Raw genomic sequence first — 19,707 nt, 5'->3', positions numbered from 1 at the left:
AATCAGGTGTCAACTAAAGGAGGATGGGTCCTCTATTTGAGTCGTGGTTCCTCTCAAAATGTCATGTTTTTTTTTAATGATTTGTAATTAATTCCCATTTTCTCCTTTATATTCCCACTATAGGATTCCCACTATAAGTAGAAGTGTGAAGGCAAACACATGCCTCCTCAATCGCCGGTTTGAATTCTGTTCATGTATCTTACCAACAGCTACCAGAGCCCTAAGAGAGCACAATTGGCCTTGCTTTCTCCGGGTGGGTAGATGGCTCTCTCTCCCCACATCACTCCAAAGGGTGATGTCGATCAGCACAAGGCATCTGTGAGTTGATGTATCAGAACCGAGTCACTAACAGATGCCTGTGCTGACCAACATTACTCTGGGAGTGATGTGGGGAAAGAGTGTCATCTACACACCCAGAGAGAGCAAAGCCTATTGCGCTCTCTCTCAGACTCTGGCTGCTGATGGTGAGCTACATTATCTGGGATCTGAATCGATGATCCTCAGAGCATAGCAGCAGCACCTTAATCTGCTAGACCACTTGGAACCCCCACATTTGTTCATGTTGCTCAAATGTTGAGGACTGGACCCAGATCTCTGTAAAAACAATTTGATATGAAAAGTGAAATATAATTTAATCTGAATTTGAATAGTCTATCAAGAAATATTTGATTCATTTATGTTGAATCAATTTGTAGGCATTAGTAGGCAGACACACTCCACAGTTCAAACTATGGTTTGCTTCTTTTAAAAGGCATGTGATTCACACTCATGCTATGATCTAATAAGAACAAGGCTCTTGTACATCAGTTGAGGAGAGGATTAATATTGTGTAAGTGTCAAAGGATGAGTCGAAAGTGTTTGATATATGACATTTTTGTAATCTAAAACCGTCCCAGTGTGCACAGGGTGTCATGTAGAATCACTAACAATTAACCTGTGTGACAGGAGGCCCAAATAAAGCTCAGCGCTAATTGATATCCTGGCAGTGCGTCCCAAAAACCGGTCAGGCTGTGGCCTCGTTAGCGCAGGAGCCCGGTTTGGGGTGACAGTGAATAATTGCTGCGGTAAGGTCTCGCCAGATTGAAGTTAAATGTAAATCAGAAGACTAAAGTACAAGACATGCAAGTGGCCGAATGTCACTGGGAGATTTTACACACGTCTGAGGAAGTGGTGTGATTAAAATCATACCGCAGGGGCTTAACAGGCTATTTTAACTCACCTCATCTATATAATATCTGCTTTTAATGGCAGCAGAAAAATGATGTGACACCAGTGAGAGTGGGGTAGAATATGAGCGATGCTTTTAAAGGCCAGCCTCAGCTGGTCAGTCATCAAGGGCCGAATTAGCTGCTATAAATGGCGTAATGGCGGCAATTTCCATTCCATTCTTCAGAGAAACCAAAGAACAGACTATTAATGATCATTTTACATTCATTACACAACAACCGGATTCATCCCGGTATGAAATGAAAGAGCACATGGGCTTAAAAAAAGAAAGAAACAAGACTGATGGATGACAAGTTCCCTTACCAATCGGTGTCTCATTTGACATAACTAAAATGTCAAATTTACATTTTTAAAGGGGCCACCACTTAAAAAAAAAAACATTCCTTGTTTATTATTACAAAGAATATATTCAATGTCTTTAGAAAATCTGATTTCCAGATCACTCTCCAGTCCAAATATGGACACTAGACTGCAAAACCAACCTGAACAAAATAATAAATAAATAAATACATGTACAAATGCATATCAACCAATTCAGTAAACAAAAGCAAAAGTTTAGCTCTTCCAACTTACATCAAAAGAATTAAAAGAGATTCAGCCCAGATGTCTCTCTAAATTAAGTTAAATAAAGGGCAGTCAATCGGAAAACAGCATGTTTACATATATCAGTCTTAAAAACAGAAACAAAAATAATAATAAAAAATAGAGGCCACGTAAAAACGATTTGCAACTGTATTTAGTACAAAGCCACAGAGATGTCATTATAGTTCCTCTCACTAACAAAAATGGGCTGTTTCAAATCACATCAGAAAAGATCAAATCAAAGGATTAACTTTAAATTTAAGCATTTCACAATTGTGCCATCTGCTGGGAAAAGAAGGTGAAGTTTTACTTGTGATTAAATATGAGATCTGAGTTTGCTCTGGTCTTACTCTTGGCTTAAATTTATATAAAATTTTTAAAGGCTGATTTTTTGCCTTTAAAGAGAATTTAAACAAATAAAAAACAAGATTTATGTAATAAGATTTTGTGGGTTCATTTTGATTAATTAAATCCTAATTACACCTTGTAAAAGGTACAGGTTGTCCAAAAAAAATCAAATGTAATCACAATTAGCCTTGTAACTTCAGTGTAAAACTAAAGGAGCACAATTCAGACAATCCTAGCTGATCAACTACATTTGGGGTAGGTGGACATATAAAAACGTTGTAAACATTATTTAAAGTTTAAAATCTAAAGCAAAACTGTATCATCGCTGTAACCTTCTCACTTCCTCCAGCTGGCTATTTCTGAAGCATATAGAGGCTAGTAGGTCCTGATAACTCATAAATGTGAGAAATCTAGCCTCTCAAGGTTTTTCTGAAGCACCCGGTGACTTATGGCTACTGAAGGTCATTACAGAGAGAGCCTTTAACTTCACGTAATCCTGTTCCAGCGAGAAACTTTGATAAACTGCAAGGCCGTGTATCTAACGCAGCTCAATAAGGCGTGTTCAGAACATTAGGAGAAGATAAGGAGCGGTTAACCTTGAGGCGAACGCAGCACGCACTACAAGCTGCAATCTAGTTACTGCTTCAGTCATTGTGCCGGCGACAGAAGCTGTTTCGCGGCCTTCGCCACCCCTAACAACACGAAGGTAAATGGAAATGCCAGAGATAGTACTGAGAGAAGCAGCTTTTCAAGGTTATAGTGACCTCAGAAAAGAAGAATGTAATGGCAAGCCTATTATATCACCCCCCATAGGGGGTTGTTTATGTCCATTTTTGGCCCGGTTCACAACTGAACTGCATCCAAACCCCAGCCTGAGCCAAATGCTATTTTAACGTTGGAACGGTGTCATCGCGTCAGCAATAAAATCAATCTCTGATTTCATTAAAGAAGCGTCTCGGATCATCAGCATGGAAGAAGAAGGCTGATAATACTAAATCACAATTAAAGTAACACATATATTTTATATGGAAATGTTTTTTATTTTATTTTTTCCACAGCTTAAATGGATCACACTCCCTGTTGGCTTGTTGTCAATGTTAAATTGTTGTCACTATTAAATCCAGCTTTTGACAGAAAGTCCTCCAACCTGAAATATCCTGACAGAGTGATTTACTATAGCTTTCAGATAAAGTGAAAGTACACAACAACAGATGTTCAGCAAAATGAGAAATTACAACCATATCATTTAATTTTACAGAGCATGGCTATCATTTTAATGCTTTTCTGCTATAATTAGGTTGTCGAGTGAATTAAATTAGAGACAGGTCACTGGATACAGTACTTTCCCATTAAATTGTTCTACAGAAGATAACATCCTGCTGCACCGACACAAAGTGGGAGAGAAAAGAATACATATAAAAGACGCACTGCACAAAACTAAGCCACCTGACCGTTAACCGTATTTTTTATTACCTTTTAACAAGGAAAAGAAAACAAATATACAGTTATAATAACAACATAATATTTACTTCAAAAACAATCCTATATACATTTTTTCCACAACAATGTTTTTTTTATATATGTATCTCTATTGTTGCCAGGTAGAGTATTAATAAAACTCTGAATGTAGGTATTGTGATATAAACTGAGACAATAGTCATATTCAGTTTAAGCTTCTACAATCTAGCAACAGTATCTAAGCAATTGTGAGCACTGGTCATTTTTTCCAGTTGTCCAATCTTTCCATTTCATAGTGAAAAGATGACAAAAAATTCCACTATTAAAATAAAATAATAAAAGATTTAACACAAACAGAGTATCAACAAAAATGATATCAATCTGTAACAAGCCCACCTGGGGTTTTAATAATCTCTTCCAAAGTGCTTATTCACTTTGCTAACACGGAGGAAAATTAATAGATTAACCATGAAGAACAGTTTCTGATCCTCCATCTGCTGCAGCTCGATCTCCACCTTCCCCACAGAGTCCTCAAAACCAATACAGAAACTCTCTCCATAACAGCCAAACGAGGTTTCTGCTGGATTTAATTTAGTCATGGATACAGGAGCACTGACACACCAGAAAGGTAAGTGTGCTTCATCCAGTACAGTCAGGTTCAGCATGCAACAGCCCTGAGGACCAATCAGAAACACCTTAAAAACAAAAACAACTTAATAATCTGATAACTGCATAAAATCAGATTTATCAGTAATACATTTAATGCATTTACATACACTTGGGTGTTTAGACAATGGAAAATTCTGGGGTTATATAAATCATATAATCGCATTTTTACTAAACCATAATCTGACATAAGCATCTGGCATAAAACTTTAAAACTTTCTGTTGCAGCCTATTGTACACATTGTCTACTTGACAAATATGATTTTTTTGGTATTATGTTTCTACCAATATGCTGCTATTCCTACAGCTCTGTATTTATAAAAAAAATCTAAAAATATGAGAAAAAGCTTTTTTGGGGTGTCTGACAAATCTGGTTACATGTGTGTGCATGTGCAGACTGAATAAATGAAAGAATTCAGAGTAATTTAGAGTACACATGTGCTGAGAAATCAGATTACTCATCCAGCTTTCAGATTTCTAAATCTAAATTCAATTCAGAGCAAGCTGTTTTCATGACCATTTGAATAATGTTAACACTGTTTTAGTTTTAGTATCTGACCCACATTTCAATGAAATGTGCAACAGAAGTACAATCAACATTATAATAGTAGTAGTATATATAATATATTTAGACATATCATTTAGATAATCAAAATCTTGGAAATTGGGGTGATCATCCAAAAAACATTTGGATTAGTCTTTTAATAAAAAGATTTTTATTAACTATATTTTTAAAAAACTATGACTACTACTACTACTCCTACTCCTACTACTACTACTACTAATGATAATAAACTAGAAAATGTTAGGATTACATAAATAATATAGTCTGATCATGAATCTGGGTCAAAATATGAATATTAAAACTTACTCTGGATAAGATTTTTTAATTATTAATCTTATCTGGTAATATTGAAATGAACGAATGTGATACCTCAACCCGTCCCTGTAGGGCGTCTGAGCTCCAGGGCAGACTGATGCTTCCACAGAGAGCAGTGTGCTGAGATCTGTTGCTTCTGCTGATAACTTTCAGCTGTACAAAACCATCAGCAATCTGATCTGAAGAGACACACAATCACAACATGCCTGATTTATAATTCAGATAATCTGAGCAGAACATGTGATACCGAGTCATTTTTGCAAGGATTTTAAAATTTAAGATTAACTTCAGATTTGGATGGAACAAAATAAATTATAGGCAAAAGAAATACATTAAATAAAGTGTCTATTTTATTGTGTGAATGTATCAACTATTTTAATTCTTCTGGATTCTGCATTTATTAACCATTAAAGTTATTAGCACCACATGTATACCACCCAGCAATTGCTTATTAATGGCTATTTATTTGGTATATGAAGAAATTTGCAATTCAATCATATATTTTACCATGTTCTGGAATGAACCACAGCTGTTCCACATACTCTCAGGGTTGTTTGGGGATAACCAGTTGGAAGAACTTAAATCTTAACACTCTATCACCCTCTACTGTCTGTACTTTAAACTGCACATATAAAACATTATCCCACTGTTACCCTTATATTACATTACAGTCTGTTTTTGAGTGTCTTTGTAGGATCCATGCTTGGAACAGTTCAGGGCACACTGGAATACTGTACTGGGAGTAAAAGCTGCAGTTTTACATTGATCTTGTTTACATTAGTGACGTGTCGTACTGTGCCATGCACAATAGTATTGTCAGCATTTGAAAAAGATACAAAAAGATTTCTATTGTGATGATATGATGATGGTATTTTCTAAAAAAGGCAGCATATGTTGTATTTGTTTTGCTATTTACTGTTAAATGTATATAGAGTATACTATACTAGTTTTTTATGTTATATTACTTATTTTGTTATATTACTGTATTATATGTACAACATCAGAGTCTTGGTAAGTTACTACCATTAAGAGAATTACATATTTCTTTTGTTCCTATTGACATTTGAAAATGTTATATTTTTACTTAATAAAACAAAAACATTTTTTTTTTGCAGTAGTATAGTTTTGAAATTAATAAAATATATTATTGTTAATATAGAATATTGTTAAAAATACCATTAAAAAATGAGATATTATTTTAGTTATTTATATTTATTTTAGACAATATATCACCCGTCCCTAGTTTGCATGTACTTTGTAATCTGATTGCTGAAGAACATCAAAGTTTGTTATTTTGATGAATGCATTTCCATTAACTTAAATCACAAGGGTAAGGGTAATCAGATAATACGAAAACTTTTTTACGAGTTTACATGAGTCAGGCAATAATGAGTGTGTTGCAAATGTCATGTAAAATACAAATTTCTTTAACACATCTAGCCAAAATATTAACATAAACCAGCTAGAAAGATTGTTAAGATTGTTTTAACCCTTCAGTTCCAGTATCCAGTAAGGTCTTTTGTCACCATTTCACAGGTGCTGTGTTAAAAGATGCTCATTTATTTCTGGTAGCAGGTCTGTTTTCACGCATTCGTAGACTGAGAAATCTGAGATTACTCTAGTTAAGAGTTTACATGCACTGAGATATGATTTCCGAGCTAAAATACAGCTCTCTTTATCAGATTTCCTAATTGGGTTTCTGAATAGGCTGTTTAAATAACTGCTTGAATAATTCAATTATGAACAGATTATGCATGTTAACACACTCAGTGTTGTTTGAAAAACTGTATCAGTGTAATTCCACAATGAAGCCTCAATGCCTACAGTAGATCTCCCCTGATACAATAAAAACCACTTCTACCTGTAACCCATGTAAAAAGACTTGTTCATTTGTAAGTAATGATATAACTGGATTCTGTTCAGGGCTAAATGTGTAAAAGATGGTACAGTTTAAGTTTCGAATACTTCGTATGTACCTTTCCTGCAGAACAGCTGGCTAAAGCATCCAGATGTGATGCTCTCCACTGTATTGTGTAGCTCAATATGGACAGTGTATCCATGGAGACCGTACTCCGGGTCCACGTCATCAAATTTGGCTGCATGTTCTGCTGGCTGATGCTGGCTAGAGAACAAAGAGTGTGTGAGTGAAGTTCCTATGGTTGTATATGCTATAGTAGTATACAGCCCTGGAAAAAAAAATAGAGACCACTTAAAAATTATGAATTTCTTTGATTTTACCAAATTAAAAACCTCTGCAATATAATCAAGAGGAAGATGGATGATCACAAGCCATCAAACCAAGCTGAACTGCTTGAATATTTGCACCAGGAGTGGCATAAAGTTATCAAAAAGCAGTGTGTAAGACTGGTGGAGGAGAACATGCCAAGATGCATGAAAACTGTGATTAAAAATCTGGACTATTGGACCAAATATTGATTTCTTGTTTTCTTTGCATTATTTGAGGTCTGAAAGCTCTGCATCTTTTTTGTTTTTTCAGCCATTTCTCATTTTCTGCAAATAAATGCTCTAAATGAAAATATTTTTATTTGGAATTTGAGAAAAATGTTGCCTGTAGTTTATAGAATAAAACAACAATGTTCATTTTACTCAAACATATATCTATAAATAGCAAAATTACAGAAATGCACTCACTGATGTTATACAAAGTTTTACAGGTAAACTCAATTATCATTTAAGCATGTTTTCTCATCATGCATACTGCTATCACCTCAGTAGTGTTTATTCTGCACTGTTTAATCTTATATTCTTTTCATTTGAGTAATTATGTCTAATGGCATAGCTTTAACAGCCGTTGAACATAAAACCTGTTATTAACACACATGGTTGTGAGTCAGCCTTATGGATTACAGACAGCTAGTATGGTAACAGAAGCTAAAGAGAGACAGAGTGTCTGCGTGTGTGTGTTTGTGTTTGTGTGTGTGTGAGTCAGTGTTCACTATCGCCAGAAGATGGAGTTGTCACACTGCAGGCGATTTATCAAACACATACGCACACACTCACACACACGCTTGTGACTAACACACTGGCTTGAGAAGAAGTGATGCTCTGTGAAAAGGTTTGTTGTAACCTTGAGCATAGCTGAGAGACAACGGTCTGGCTCAGTAACACTGAAGATAAAATGTCAATAACGTAGTAGAAAAAGAATAATCTGCCCTGTTATTATAATACAGAAACAACAAGTGCAGAATTTAGGGGGAAAAAAGAGTCATACACAGCAGACGACCCCAGGAGACTCCTGTCCACCAGTCTGTGATAATGTAAGTTCACCATAACAAAGGCAATTTCCTGAGGCTCCTGAAAATCAAGCAGTAAAATGGGTTTAGTATGTTTACAGTGCAGATATTCACCAATGTCCAACAGGTTTCAGTAGTAATATCTGACAGTAATCTGTCACACACTCTTAATACAGTTCAATGTATTAAGGTCAAGGGTTAGACGCACCTGCCAGACACCCACAGTTATGCCCTGCTCCACACACAGTAACTTAACCATCCTGTCTGAACCACACAACCTCCATGTGTCCTTTTTTAACATCACTTTAGTTAGAAGTGATCTCCAGCCAGGCCTAAAGGATACAAAACAAAAACAACATCAAACTATTATAACTAGCAATAACTGTCATTATAACTGTATACATATATATAGCTTAAGAAAAATAAGAACAAGACAGAAATCATTGTTATTAATTTTATTATTATTAGGATATTAGTAATATATAACAATAATTGAGCTCTCCTAATGAATAACTATACTTTCTTCTTTTTGGGTTATGCTCCCTTTTCTAAATTTGGATTTTTTTTTTTAAATTAAAACAACTAAAATATGCTTATAAAATAAAAATAAAACAAAACAAAATTTACAATGGTAAAGAAAAAAAAAAGAAATGGTCAATATATTGTATTCGTGTATTAAACATGTTCTATATTATAGTGTTGCAATATGATATAACATATAACAGTGTAATAATCTAGCACAAATACAATTTAGTATGATCCAAGTTTCTATATAGTTTTTATGAATAATGGGTTCAAATATAATAACAGCATATTTATTGTTTTACTTATCTATAGTTGTAACAGTAGTATTAGTATTAATATTAATAGTAATTCACTAGTGGCCTTTCTAGAAAAAAGGCTACAAACACTGTAGGTCAGATTAGCGGTGCATACTTGTACTCATCTGGACATTTAAGGGGCACCCGCACCACTCCATGCAGCTGCAGCGCAGTGAGCTGGTCAATAAACGGCCAGTCTCCCGCACTCCAGCTAACGGTGACAGCGGCCGTGCTGAAGTGGACATGAGTCTGCTCAAAGGTGCTCTCCCGTCCTCTCTTATCCGTCAGCGTGATCGTCCATCTAACACGCAGACTCCTGCCAGACACACATCACACAAACCACAACTGACAGTCCAGATCACAGAGAACACACGTCCACTGACTGAGGCTGCCGGTGCTTTTCTCACAGGCGTAGTCCAGTGTTATTTTTTTAAAACCTAATCTCTACTTGCTGCATCTGTAGCACACAGTCAGTTACCATGGACAACAATTTTATATGCTTCCACGCACTTACAAAAGAACAGAAAACACACTGATCTCAAACATGACAGAAGCCAATGAGTGGCCTGAAAAAGTGCATCAGTACATTTATACCCATCACTTCATATAACTAGTGCAAATATTTTAGTTACATGCACTTACAATAGGCAGTCAAAAACTTATTTCAGTAATCAGACTGATATCTCGTTGCTGTGTTGCACAGCAACTATTACAGGTGTTTTATTTGTGCTGGGAGGAGTTTTGTTTGTTGAATGTATCTTGGAGAGATGGTGTTCAGCCTGCTGTAACATTTGGATCGAACGTGTCTCAGGAGATCACTTAAAGTATAAGGCTGGAACAATAATCAATTAAATTAATTAAAATTGACAATTAAAAGATTTGGCAATTCATTAAATGATGAATTAGATGAGTCTACTTTATTGTACACAAAAGTACAGTTGCTACCCCCTAATGTGGTGCAGTAAGCCAACTAAATTACCGAATGAACACCTGATGAGTGAAGCATGCTGGAGCCATGGTTGAAGGAGATTCACGTTTTTTTTTTTTTTAAGTTTTATTCTTCTAGAACTTGATAGAGTAGTTAAACAAAAAAAATAATTCGGAGTTTTCCCTTTCACTCTAAATTCTACCTTAAATGTGGTAGCTCGACTAGCAGTTACGGCTAGAAGTTACTAGAGCCCGTAGTAAACAAGTAGTTAAACAAGTCTCATTTTTAGTAAATGTATATCTCACTCAGATTTAGCAAGTTTTCCACTCCAATTTAGATGTGGTGGTAGTTACATTCAGAGTAAAAGAAAATCAATACAAATATTTTAGATTAATAAATGTAAAGCCTTTTTCAAGGTCTTTTCTGTCTCTGATGTGTATATTTACATTACATACCCTGATGTTTACAAAAAATCTTGTCTGCATTTTAGATCAGTAGTTATAAAAGTTTTTAAAATATACTTGTTCATACTACATTTTCTCTCTTACCTCAGAAAAGATTAGATTCATTTTTTAAATCATTTACTTTATTCTTTAGTTTACTTTCATATTTAATTTTACAGCCTCATTTAATAAAGTTTGCTGATTTGTTTTGGTGTTTTGGTGGAATCAGGCTTGTTGAAATGTCAGGTTAGTGTGTGTTAGGTTCAGAATCAGCGCTAGGTCACATTAAGGTCACTGATTCTACAGTATTATGCAGGAAAAGGGGATTAGCATTAAAAGCAAAGAAAAAAAACATTAAAAACCTAAAGCTAAAACCTAGTTAGCAGGTTAAAGTAAATAGAACAAGAAGCAAAGGGGATAGCAGTGCCTCTTACAGAAGAGAATTCAGATGGGGTGGACAGCCACAATGTGTAATATCAGAGAGGTTGAGAACCAGAACACTCCTTATTTTCAGATTAGCAACAGGCTAACATATGGTAGCATGGGGAAGTGGTCATATAAAACTACGCCATTCGCCACTATGTTAAGGAAATAGCCAATATGACGCATTTGGGAGGTCGACAGGAGCACCCTGTGACATCAATTAGAGTGACAGGAATGAAGCAGGAGGGAGCAGGAGTTGCTGAATTCCACAGAGATTTAATAGCTGTTTGTGTCTGGGAGTGAGCGGAGATGATTATTACGGAGGTAAATCTCATCCTCCTGAGCCTGTGTAACAGAGGGACCCGGTGGGGATATGTCTGGGCATGAGGAAGGGGGCCAAGCAATTTATTTCTACAATTCGCCGAAGCTTCTGAGCGCAGCACAATTACTTCCACTCCCCCACGCTCACCAACTCGAAAAATTGAGTGGCCCGGCAGCTCTAATCAGAGGTTAAGACAACAGAGCACCGCGGCCCGTGGATCATCAGCCCGCGTTTCCGAAGCCAGCTGCCCCAAGAGCACTGAGCAAATCTGAGCTGCCGGCTCAGAGGCTAACCTTTAATAAGCCTGTACACAGCGAGGGGCTGAGAAACACTCGCTGACACATTTGATAGGGAATATGCCATTATCAGCAGTTCAAACAGGCCATAACAAAAGGGACACAATCTCAGCTTTTCTCTGTTTCCCTGTAGGGGTGGGCATATGACAATATGCTGTCATTACTGGGACAAACCACAGCACATCACAGCTTTTCTAAGCAATTTCAGGTTTTCAAAAGCCCATAACATGCTCATGTATGCATCTGTTTTACAATAAAATATATATTTTTTATAGTTTCCCAGCACATATCGTCCACACAGAAAGCAAAGCTGCAATAAAAGCCAGTTTTCAATTCAAATGTTTGTGACATTACAGAAAGCAACATATTTGCAATTATATAGTTTAGCCCCTCCCATTTACATTAAAGTTATCACTAGTCTTCCAGCCCAGAGTGCTTTTCAGATGAGGCACAAGAACAAAGTTCATTAACATATATAGGAGTTTTAAAGGCACTGTCCCAAAAAATGAGCTTGTATAAATCTGAAAAATAAAATAATTTTGAAAAAGTGACTGTACAAAAATTAGTTCTGATCGTTTTCGTGCAGAAAAACTAAAACTTAAAAAATGTAGAATAAGGGTTATTTAAAAAAAAAACATTGACAGAATTGAAATATAGAACACATTAGTAAGTGTTAGGTAGATAAAATGTTTTTGGAAGATTTAAAGATGTGGCAACTCTGTTTCCTTGTGTAAGACTCCCAACTGTACATTAGCGTAACTGTGTAACTTGCTTCAAATATACTGTAAATTGTTCTGGTTATTGCAGTATTTTTGCTACATTGCCTTCCCTCACAGCTCTGTTTTACAAAAAATAGATCTGGATAAACTTTGTCTAGATACTGTTTACACTTTACATTAAATATTTCCCCTTTGTGACCAGCTGAAATCTAATTTCAGGTGGTTGAAAAAAAGGAGAAAGGAGAAAGCATCATTCTGCAGCTGCCATGGTCAGCACCATCACCTTCCAGAGGACTTGGGAAGTCAGGGAAGTCATGGCTGGTACGAAAGAACTGTGCCTGGTATGGCTTTAAGAATGAAGAAAATAGTGTTAAACCGCTGTATCTCCAAGATCTTGCCAATACACGGCCCATGATTTGAGGCATGGTAGGAGTTTTCACTTGTGTTACGTGTGTCTGAGACACGTCTTTGACCTCTGAATGTGGTTTAAGTACTAAGTTCACAATTCGTTCATAATGCATCCTGGCTCTGTATTTATGAGCCACCTTTAGTTTGATAAAGTGACATCCAAACTGTGTACAATCACTGGAAAAGCAAGTTAATGCAAGATGTAAACAGCCTCAGAATCTAATATGTCAAAAGCAAATTGTTGCTCCATAAACAGATAAAAACTGTGGACTAATTAGCAGACAGATGAAACCGCACAACGACCCAGAGAGACTTTTAACAGGGCACGGGCTTCAGAGCAGCAATGTCACTGTCAGAGGTTTCCGGAAAACAAAACGGAGTCGGCCACGTTTCCACATGATTACTGATGTGATTTATTCTAATTACGCCAAGCCAATTAGTAATAGTGAGCTGGACGGCTTTCAGCCTGTTGGGATCTTTCTTGTTCAAAAAGTACGAGCTCTGAGCAGACACTGCTTTTGTAGTTAGATAAAGCCTCTTAAAACAAAACTGCCTGCAATCTAGATCTAGGACAACAACTGAAACAACTGATTTTGTTAGTATATAAGTAATGTACTATTTTTTTTATTTATTTCTGTATGTTTAAAAAAAAAGCAAAGTGTAAACTTAGACACACTAGATGGTTAAAAATGTATGTAACTGTGTAACTTTTTCTTGACTAAAAGAGACAGCGGGGGTATTAAAATACTTTTCATAATGTAAACGTCCAAATGATCACTTTAGAACAACACTTTTTTATGACTGAATTTTAATACGGAATTGTATAAAATCATAAAAAAGGAAGTCCATTCTGACCTGAGGATTTGTGCTGTTTGGCTCGGCAGACCCGTGTATGAATCAACATGTTTGAGCTTTTTCCTCCAGTTCTCATTGTGTCCGGCCAGTTCTTTGAAGAAACGTCTCCTCCAGTATCCCTCAGGCTTTTCCTGTACACCAGCCGTACCCATGCCATCTGTCACATCGTCTATTAGCCCGGGCCTCTTCTTTTTCGCTCGTTGGCTGGCGTAAAACTGATACCACACAGCACTAGTGGAAAACAACAGTTTATTATTAGAAGCTCTTTTGAGATAGAAAATGGTCCAGCATTCAGCCTAAACCTCACTTGTGTGTACATAGACTAATATACATCTAATGTAGTGCTGAGTGAAAGTACACAAAAAAAACTAACAAAAAAAACAAAAAAAACAATAGTGGATCAGTGGTTCGAAAGTTTTTTATAAATTTGGTGATATTTATTTATTAATACAGTGATGTTAATAAATTACCATTAAAGAAGAAATGGTTTGGTGTAAAGCTGCAAATTACAGAGAACATTTTATTTGAATTTCATGGTGACAAGATCCAAGAGCCATGAACAGAATACCAATGTATGACTTTTATTTACTATAAAAAACCCTCAGTGAACCTATATGTGGCTACTCAGTTATACTGAATCGTTTTATTTATTATAAACAGTGTGAAATCAAATAGTCTGGCAGCAAAAGGTCTATTACTACTACTATTAACATATTTAAAAAGAGTGTTTACTATCCATCAATATTTCTAAACTGGAAAATCATCTGAAAATCATGGTGTTGTTGTTACACTATTATTTAGGATATTGTACAAAAACCTTTTTAAAAGGGCTGGAAATTAAATGTATTCCACACTAAAGCTTACTTGTTGTTGGCCAACTTCTGAAAGTGCTTGTTGACCAAACTGATGCAGAAGAGAGCTCCAGCATCCAAGTAAGAAAGGATCTTCAGGATGATCTCGGGTGGCATCCTAATTAAAGATGAGTCAAACATGTGCAAATGTTTAATAAAAGTGGAATGCATTAAAGTTTAAGCTTAATAATATCACTGAAAACAGCATGAGTTTATTCTATTTAAAGTCATTATTTAGTGAAATACACATTTAAATGGTGTATAACATGAATGCAGTAAAGGAACGATTTCTTGCAAAATATTTGTTTTTGCAAGAAAGAGTAAGTGGTCTGAATTGGAATCTTACCTTACTAGGTAGTTTTCAGATGTCTTGATAGAAAGTCTGGACCGATATCCAGAGTATTTAGGTGCTACAGTGTGTTTCAGTCTGCTATATAACAAAAAAAAACCAAATCATATGTAACTACAGGTAAGAAGGGTTATATTTAACCTGAGGATTCTATAGCAATTTAGTGTTTCCCAAAATATGTTAGCAAATTTATTTGTAGTCAGTTATGACATACTTTTAATTCTTAGTTTTAAAATCTTTTGATTGTTATTAGAGTAGTCAAACATTCACACATGATGCATTTATTGTAAGTTTATTTTGCTGCCTTGGTGCTGTGATTGGTCTGTATATACCTCCATCTTCAAGCAGCCATTGGTTAAACTGTTTTCCCACTACAACATTTAAACATTTTTATAACAAACATTTATATAACAAACAACTGGTAGAAGCAAGTTACAAATCCTTAATCAGATCAAACCATAGACTGTACAGTCTATGGATCAAACATACACACACACATATATGATCTGTCAGAAACATCAGAAGAATTAGTTGTGTCCACTGGAATAGTACTTTTGGTTTTATTTTGGTTTTAAATGTCAGCTGACTGTTTTTTACTGGTTTTATTTATTATTTCGATATGAAAATATAAAAAATAATACTTATTGTACCTGACTATTGTTCGTTGTATGTGAAAATACTTACTGTATTTATTGCAGTATTGCATATGAGTTTAAATAAAAGCACATGATTGGTATTAATGTTTCTAAATATAGTTAATACATGGTATTAGACACAAATAGTTACACATTACCACAGTCCTTCAACTTAGGACTATTTAAAGCAACCCCGACTCCACCAGACTCCAGCCAGTGTTATCTGTTTTTTTTTTTTTTTTTTGGAAGCCAAAGTATGCTCAAACTAACGTGAGTAACCTTATGTTACTCTATTGTGTTGGTTTAGATAGCTAACTGACTGTTTTACTGTATCTCTAACACACCCCTCACACAGTGTTTTATTTTAACCCCAAATCATTCAAACAGAGAAGAACTAACGTTATTTCACTGTTAGGTGCTGCTGGATGTAGCTATTGGGAAGCTCCATTGCAGTTCAGCCCTTTAAGAGTTTTACTAAACTATTAGGATACTTTTTCTTCCTGGTAGCAGCACGCAGGTTAGGTTAGTTAGTTACTCAGGTCATTATTAATTTCTGCAGTGCGGGTTGAGTCTGATTCAGCATTAGCTCACACCTCTAACTCCAAAAACGTAGCTTAGCGTTAGCTCAGGATGCTAACCCAGGTTAGTAAATAAGTTAGAGAAGCGCGCAGCCGCTTACCTCTGCGAGTGTAAATGTGTTCGGGGCATGTCTCCAGTCTCTGGCTGCTTCTACACTCCGCTACCTTCAGTTTAAACTCACGCAGCGGTTAATATCAATAATAATAGTAAGTTTATTAATCGGTTCTCTGTTTTCATTAGCGACCGCAGGATCTACACGGGCTCAGGGTCGTGTCCGGTCAACACAGTAACGCCGCTGTGGCCATGGCAACAAGGTCAGCCAATCAACCGCCCCCATTTAGCCGTAGTTTTACATTTATTTAATTTATTATTTAAATAGAAATTTAAAAACTATTACTTTTAAAGACATTCACGTTAAAACAACCATATGACATATTAATACATAAACAAACTAATAAATAAAAAAGTATTAGAGTACACACACATTCTTATTTTACTGTAATTAGCTATATATACATTTTACCAAATTGAAAACCACTGGAATTTAATCAAGACTAAGATGGATGATTACAAAGCATCCAACTAAGCTGAACATCTTGAATGTTTACACCAGGAGTGGCATAAAGTTATCCAAAAACAGTGTGTAAGACTGGTGGAGGAGAACATGCCAAGAAAACCAGGCTTATTCCACCTAATATTAATTTATAAATTCTTAAAACTTGAAGAATACAAATGGATAAATAAATACTATTTTTTTTAGTGGTAGTTTATAGAATAAAACAACAATGTTACTTTTACTAAACACACACGCACAGACACACACACACACACACACACACATATATATATATATATATCAACAACCAATACAAACATCAATTTTTATAGAAATCTTTATAGAAACAGTTAATCTAAATATCATTATGTCATGACTAATCACTAATACCATATGCAGTAAATCAGTCAAGACATGTTTAGTATCTGATGGGTTTTAGTTTACAAAAACAGATGTGGTTGCAGGTTTGATCCTCAGTTTCATACACTGGCATTTTTTTTCGTGGATATTCCTACCTTGTTCTCAGTAATTCCTGGTAAGGCTCCAGATCCATTACAATCCTAACCAAGAAGAAACATGTAAAATGACCAGTGTTCGGCACATTACTTTGAAAAACTAATTAGTTATAGTTACTAGTTACTTCTCTAAAAAAGTAACTGAGTTACTAACTGAGTTACTCCACTATAAAAGTAACTAGTTACCAGTAAAAGTAACTATTGCGTTACTTTTGTGTTACTCATCCCGTAACGAAGAAGTAGCACGATTCAGCTAACCTGAGACAACGCTAACAATGATACCTGATATTTTAATGTTTAACTGGAATGCAGTCAACTCTGGTGTGACCTAATTCTCAGCTCTGACATTCGATATCTGAGGTAAATGAATGAATATTACACATTTCCACCAAATTCATTTTGCAAAATGTATTTTAAATATCAGGGCTCTCCAAAATCTACCAATGAAATGTGGAGCTACTTTAAGCTTGTTAATGTTGTAAAAATAGCTTCCATAAAAATAATATTAGAAAGTGAAGCACTATACCCCTATCACTAGCATTGTAAGCCTGTTGGAAGCATCAGCTAAAAGCTCTGTATTTGGGAATGCTGGGGACAAATGGAGGTGGAGTGTTTGACAAAAGTTCATTATTGCTATCTTGCTTTATCACACACTAGATTTCTCCTTAAAATTGTTGAAATAGAAGGAGACTGTAGCAATCTATAAGCACACAAATTGTATAGAATGAGCTGGTTTTGTAAAAGTTGTGTAAGATCTCTTTTTTATTTCATGGCTAAGGAGCTGCGGGGTTTGTGGAATTTGGAACCCCCCTTGACCCCTCAGCTTGACATTTGATGTTCATCCACTTGTCCTTCTGCAAGCTGTGGGTCAGCTACTGCTTTTGGACACTTTAATGTCAGTTTCTGCATGGCCTGTCACTCCCAACAAACCATGCTATATCTGTCAAACAGGGAGGATTTGGCTCCAGTGTTAGCTTTAGCGCCTGCCTGTCTGAGAAAGTGAGAATTTACCTGTTTATAGAATTATCCAGAAAAGCACAGCACTGACATTAATCACGGATATGACGCATGTACTGTTTTTAAATATGAAACGCATAATCTTTCTGCATCATAGCTGATAATATTAATAACACCTGACTCTGAGAGAGGAGTTCAGATGACTTTGAAACAGACTTGATGGGGATGTTCTGAAAGCAAAGTCTTAGATATTACATGTTTGATTTAAATGTGAATCAATGCAATGTAAAATGATTATATTACCAAAATAAAAGAGAATAATTGTGTTTATATTAACTGATATGCAGAACATAATTGAGACAGTTCAAAGCAGTATTTATTTTCAGTGTTAATTTTCTATTAGTCGATGCACTAATGAAATATTTAAAGCTGTTTAGAGTATATCTTTTCTGCATAATAATACAATGCCCAACATGAGCACAGGATATTTGCACACTGAATGGTGCTAGGGAAAATAATGTACCATCAACTAGAGGTTGCATAGACTAATCAACTAGTCGACTAAAGTCAACTAGGACATCTGCTATTAGCTTCAGTGAGCAGATATATAGAAGGAGAATAACCAGACATAATTCAGTTTTTGAGCTAAAAAAAAACTACTATCACCCTGCAGTACAATGCTCTAAAAGCAGTTGTTTCGGCTAAAAGGAAAGGTCATAGTGATTCATTTACTGCATATCTATGAAATGTATTGAACTATGGAGCTGTGAGGATGCTGAAAGTAAGTATAAGTATAAGTGTTTTTGTTGTGTTCTGGTGTCTCCTCCACACTCTTGAAACTGTGCATGGATCAATCCTGAATGATCTGGACTACCTGTGCAGTCTGAAAGGTATTCAGGTTTTGCCTCATGCTACCAGAAGTGACAAGGACAATAGCAATATGCAACACTAGAGAAAATTCAGTCAGGAAGAATAGAGTATATGTCTGTTGCCACCACCTGCAAAACATTTCTCTTTTTGGCAACTTTCTTGCTGTTGCCTGTTGCTGCACTTTCATTTGCACCAAACAGATGAACATCATTCACAATCCCTAATGCTCCCTAACTGTGCAGATTGATCTACCTGAAGCTGATCTGACTTTGTGTTATACTGTGATTGATTAAGAGTTCCTTTATTTTTAACTAGCCCTATTGGGTTGTCATGGGTCTTTTTTGAACCATAGCTTTTGTCAAGGAACCCATTAAGAACAACAGTTTTAAAAAAGTCCAAAATAAATGGTTCTTTATACACAAGGTAAGAAAACCTATTATAGATGGACTGTTTTTGAGAAATTTTATATAGCATTATTATGAATGCTTTATGAAGTATTAGAATTTGGGACCTAATTTGCGAGCTACTTTGAGTCTGGATAACAATGGAAAAAGCTATTTATCGTGGCAAATTATGCCCCATGTCACCCAGTCTGAAGGGTGTTTGGACAAACTGTTAATGGATCTCGGAATGCTGTGGGAGTTTCATCAAATTTAAGTACTTTTTATCATGTTTTACTACACCAAAAGTACATTTTACACCGGAAGTCTCCTTTAATATAGTATTCAATATTAAATTTGCAATGTAAAAAAAAGGAAAGTAAGA

The 19,707-nt window shown here is 35.6% G+C and overlaps 1 protein-coding gene across 2 annotated transcripts; it reads right to left on the bottom strand.

The window, feature by feature from the left end:
* Positions 1 to 3,402: 3,402 nt before the first annotated feature.
* fbxo15 (F-box protein 15) lies at positions 3,403 to 16,343 on the bottom strand. 2 transcript variants are annotated; one of them, XM_007254758.4, is made up of 10 exons: positions 16,145 to 16,343; positions 14,828 to 14,911; positions 14,495 to 14,599; positions 13,631 to 13,861; positions 9,352 to 9,552; positions 8,624 to 8,747; positions 8,394 to 8,476; positions 7,138 to 7,283; positions 5,216 to 5,340; positions 3,403 to 4,289 (listed from the first exon to the last, which is right to left on the bottom strand). In XM_007254758.4, the coding sequence occupies exons 1-10, from the start codon at positions 16,171 to 16,173 to the stop codon at positions 4,020 to 4,022; spliced, it is 1,398 nt and encodes a 465-aa protein (XP_007254820.2). In that variant the 5' UTR covers positions 16,174 to 16,343; the 3' UTR covers positions 3,403 to 4,019. The 2 variants fall into 2 exon arrangements, with proteins under 2 accessions (XP_007254820.2, XP_015462727.2); XM_015607241.3 differs by having other exon boundaries at positions 14,828 to 14,908.
* Between the last annotated feature and the right edge of the window lie 3,364 nt (positions 16,344 to 19,707).

This window comes from Astyanax mexicanus, chromosome 1 (genome assembly GCF_023375975.1).
Source record: "Astyanax mexicanus isolate ESR-SI-001 chromosome 1, AstMex3_surface, whole genome shotgun sequence".
Classification (NCBI taxonomy): Eukaryota; Metazoa; Chordata; class Actinopteri; order Characiformes; family Acestrorhamphidae; genus Astyanax; species Astyanax mexicanus.
The sequence above is the reverse complement of the archived record's forward strand: the minus strand, read 5'-3'. Positions and strand labels throughout refer to the sequence as shown.

What these genes read in the sequence shown, in the direction of transcription:
- fbxo15 (XM_007254758.4), bottom strand. Translation starts at nt 16,173, where the DNA reads ATGCCCCGAACACATTTACACTCGCAGAG. An exon ending in TCTGAAAACTACCTAGTAAG is followed by an intron (nt 14,600 to 14,827) that starts GTAAGATTCCAA and finishes ATCTTTAATTAG; the next exon opens with GATGCCACCCGAGATCATCC. An exon ending in AAATGTCCAGATGAGTACAA is followed by an intron (nt 8,748 to 9,351) that starts GTATGCACCGCT and finishes TGTATCCTTTAG; the next exon opens with GCCTGGCTGGAGATCACTTC.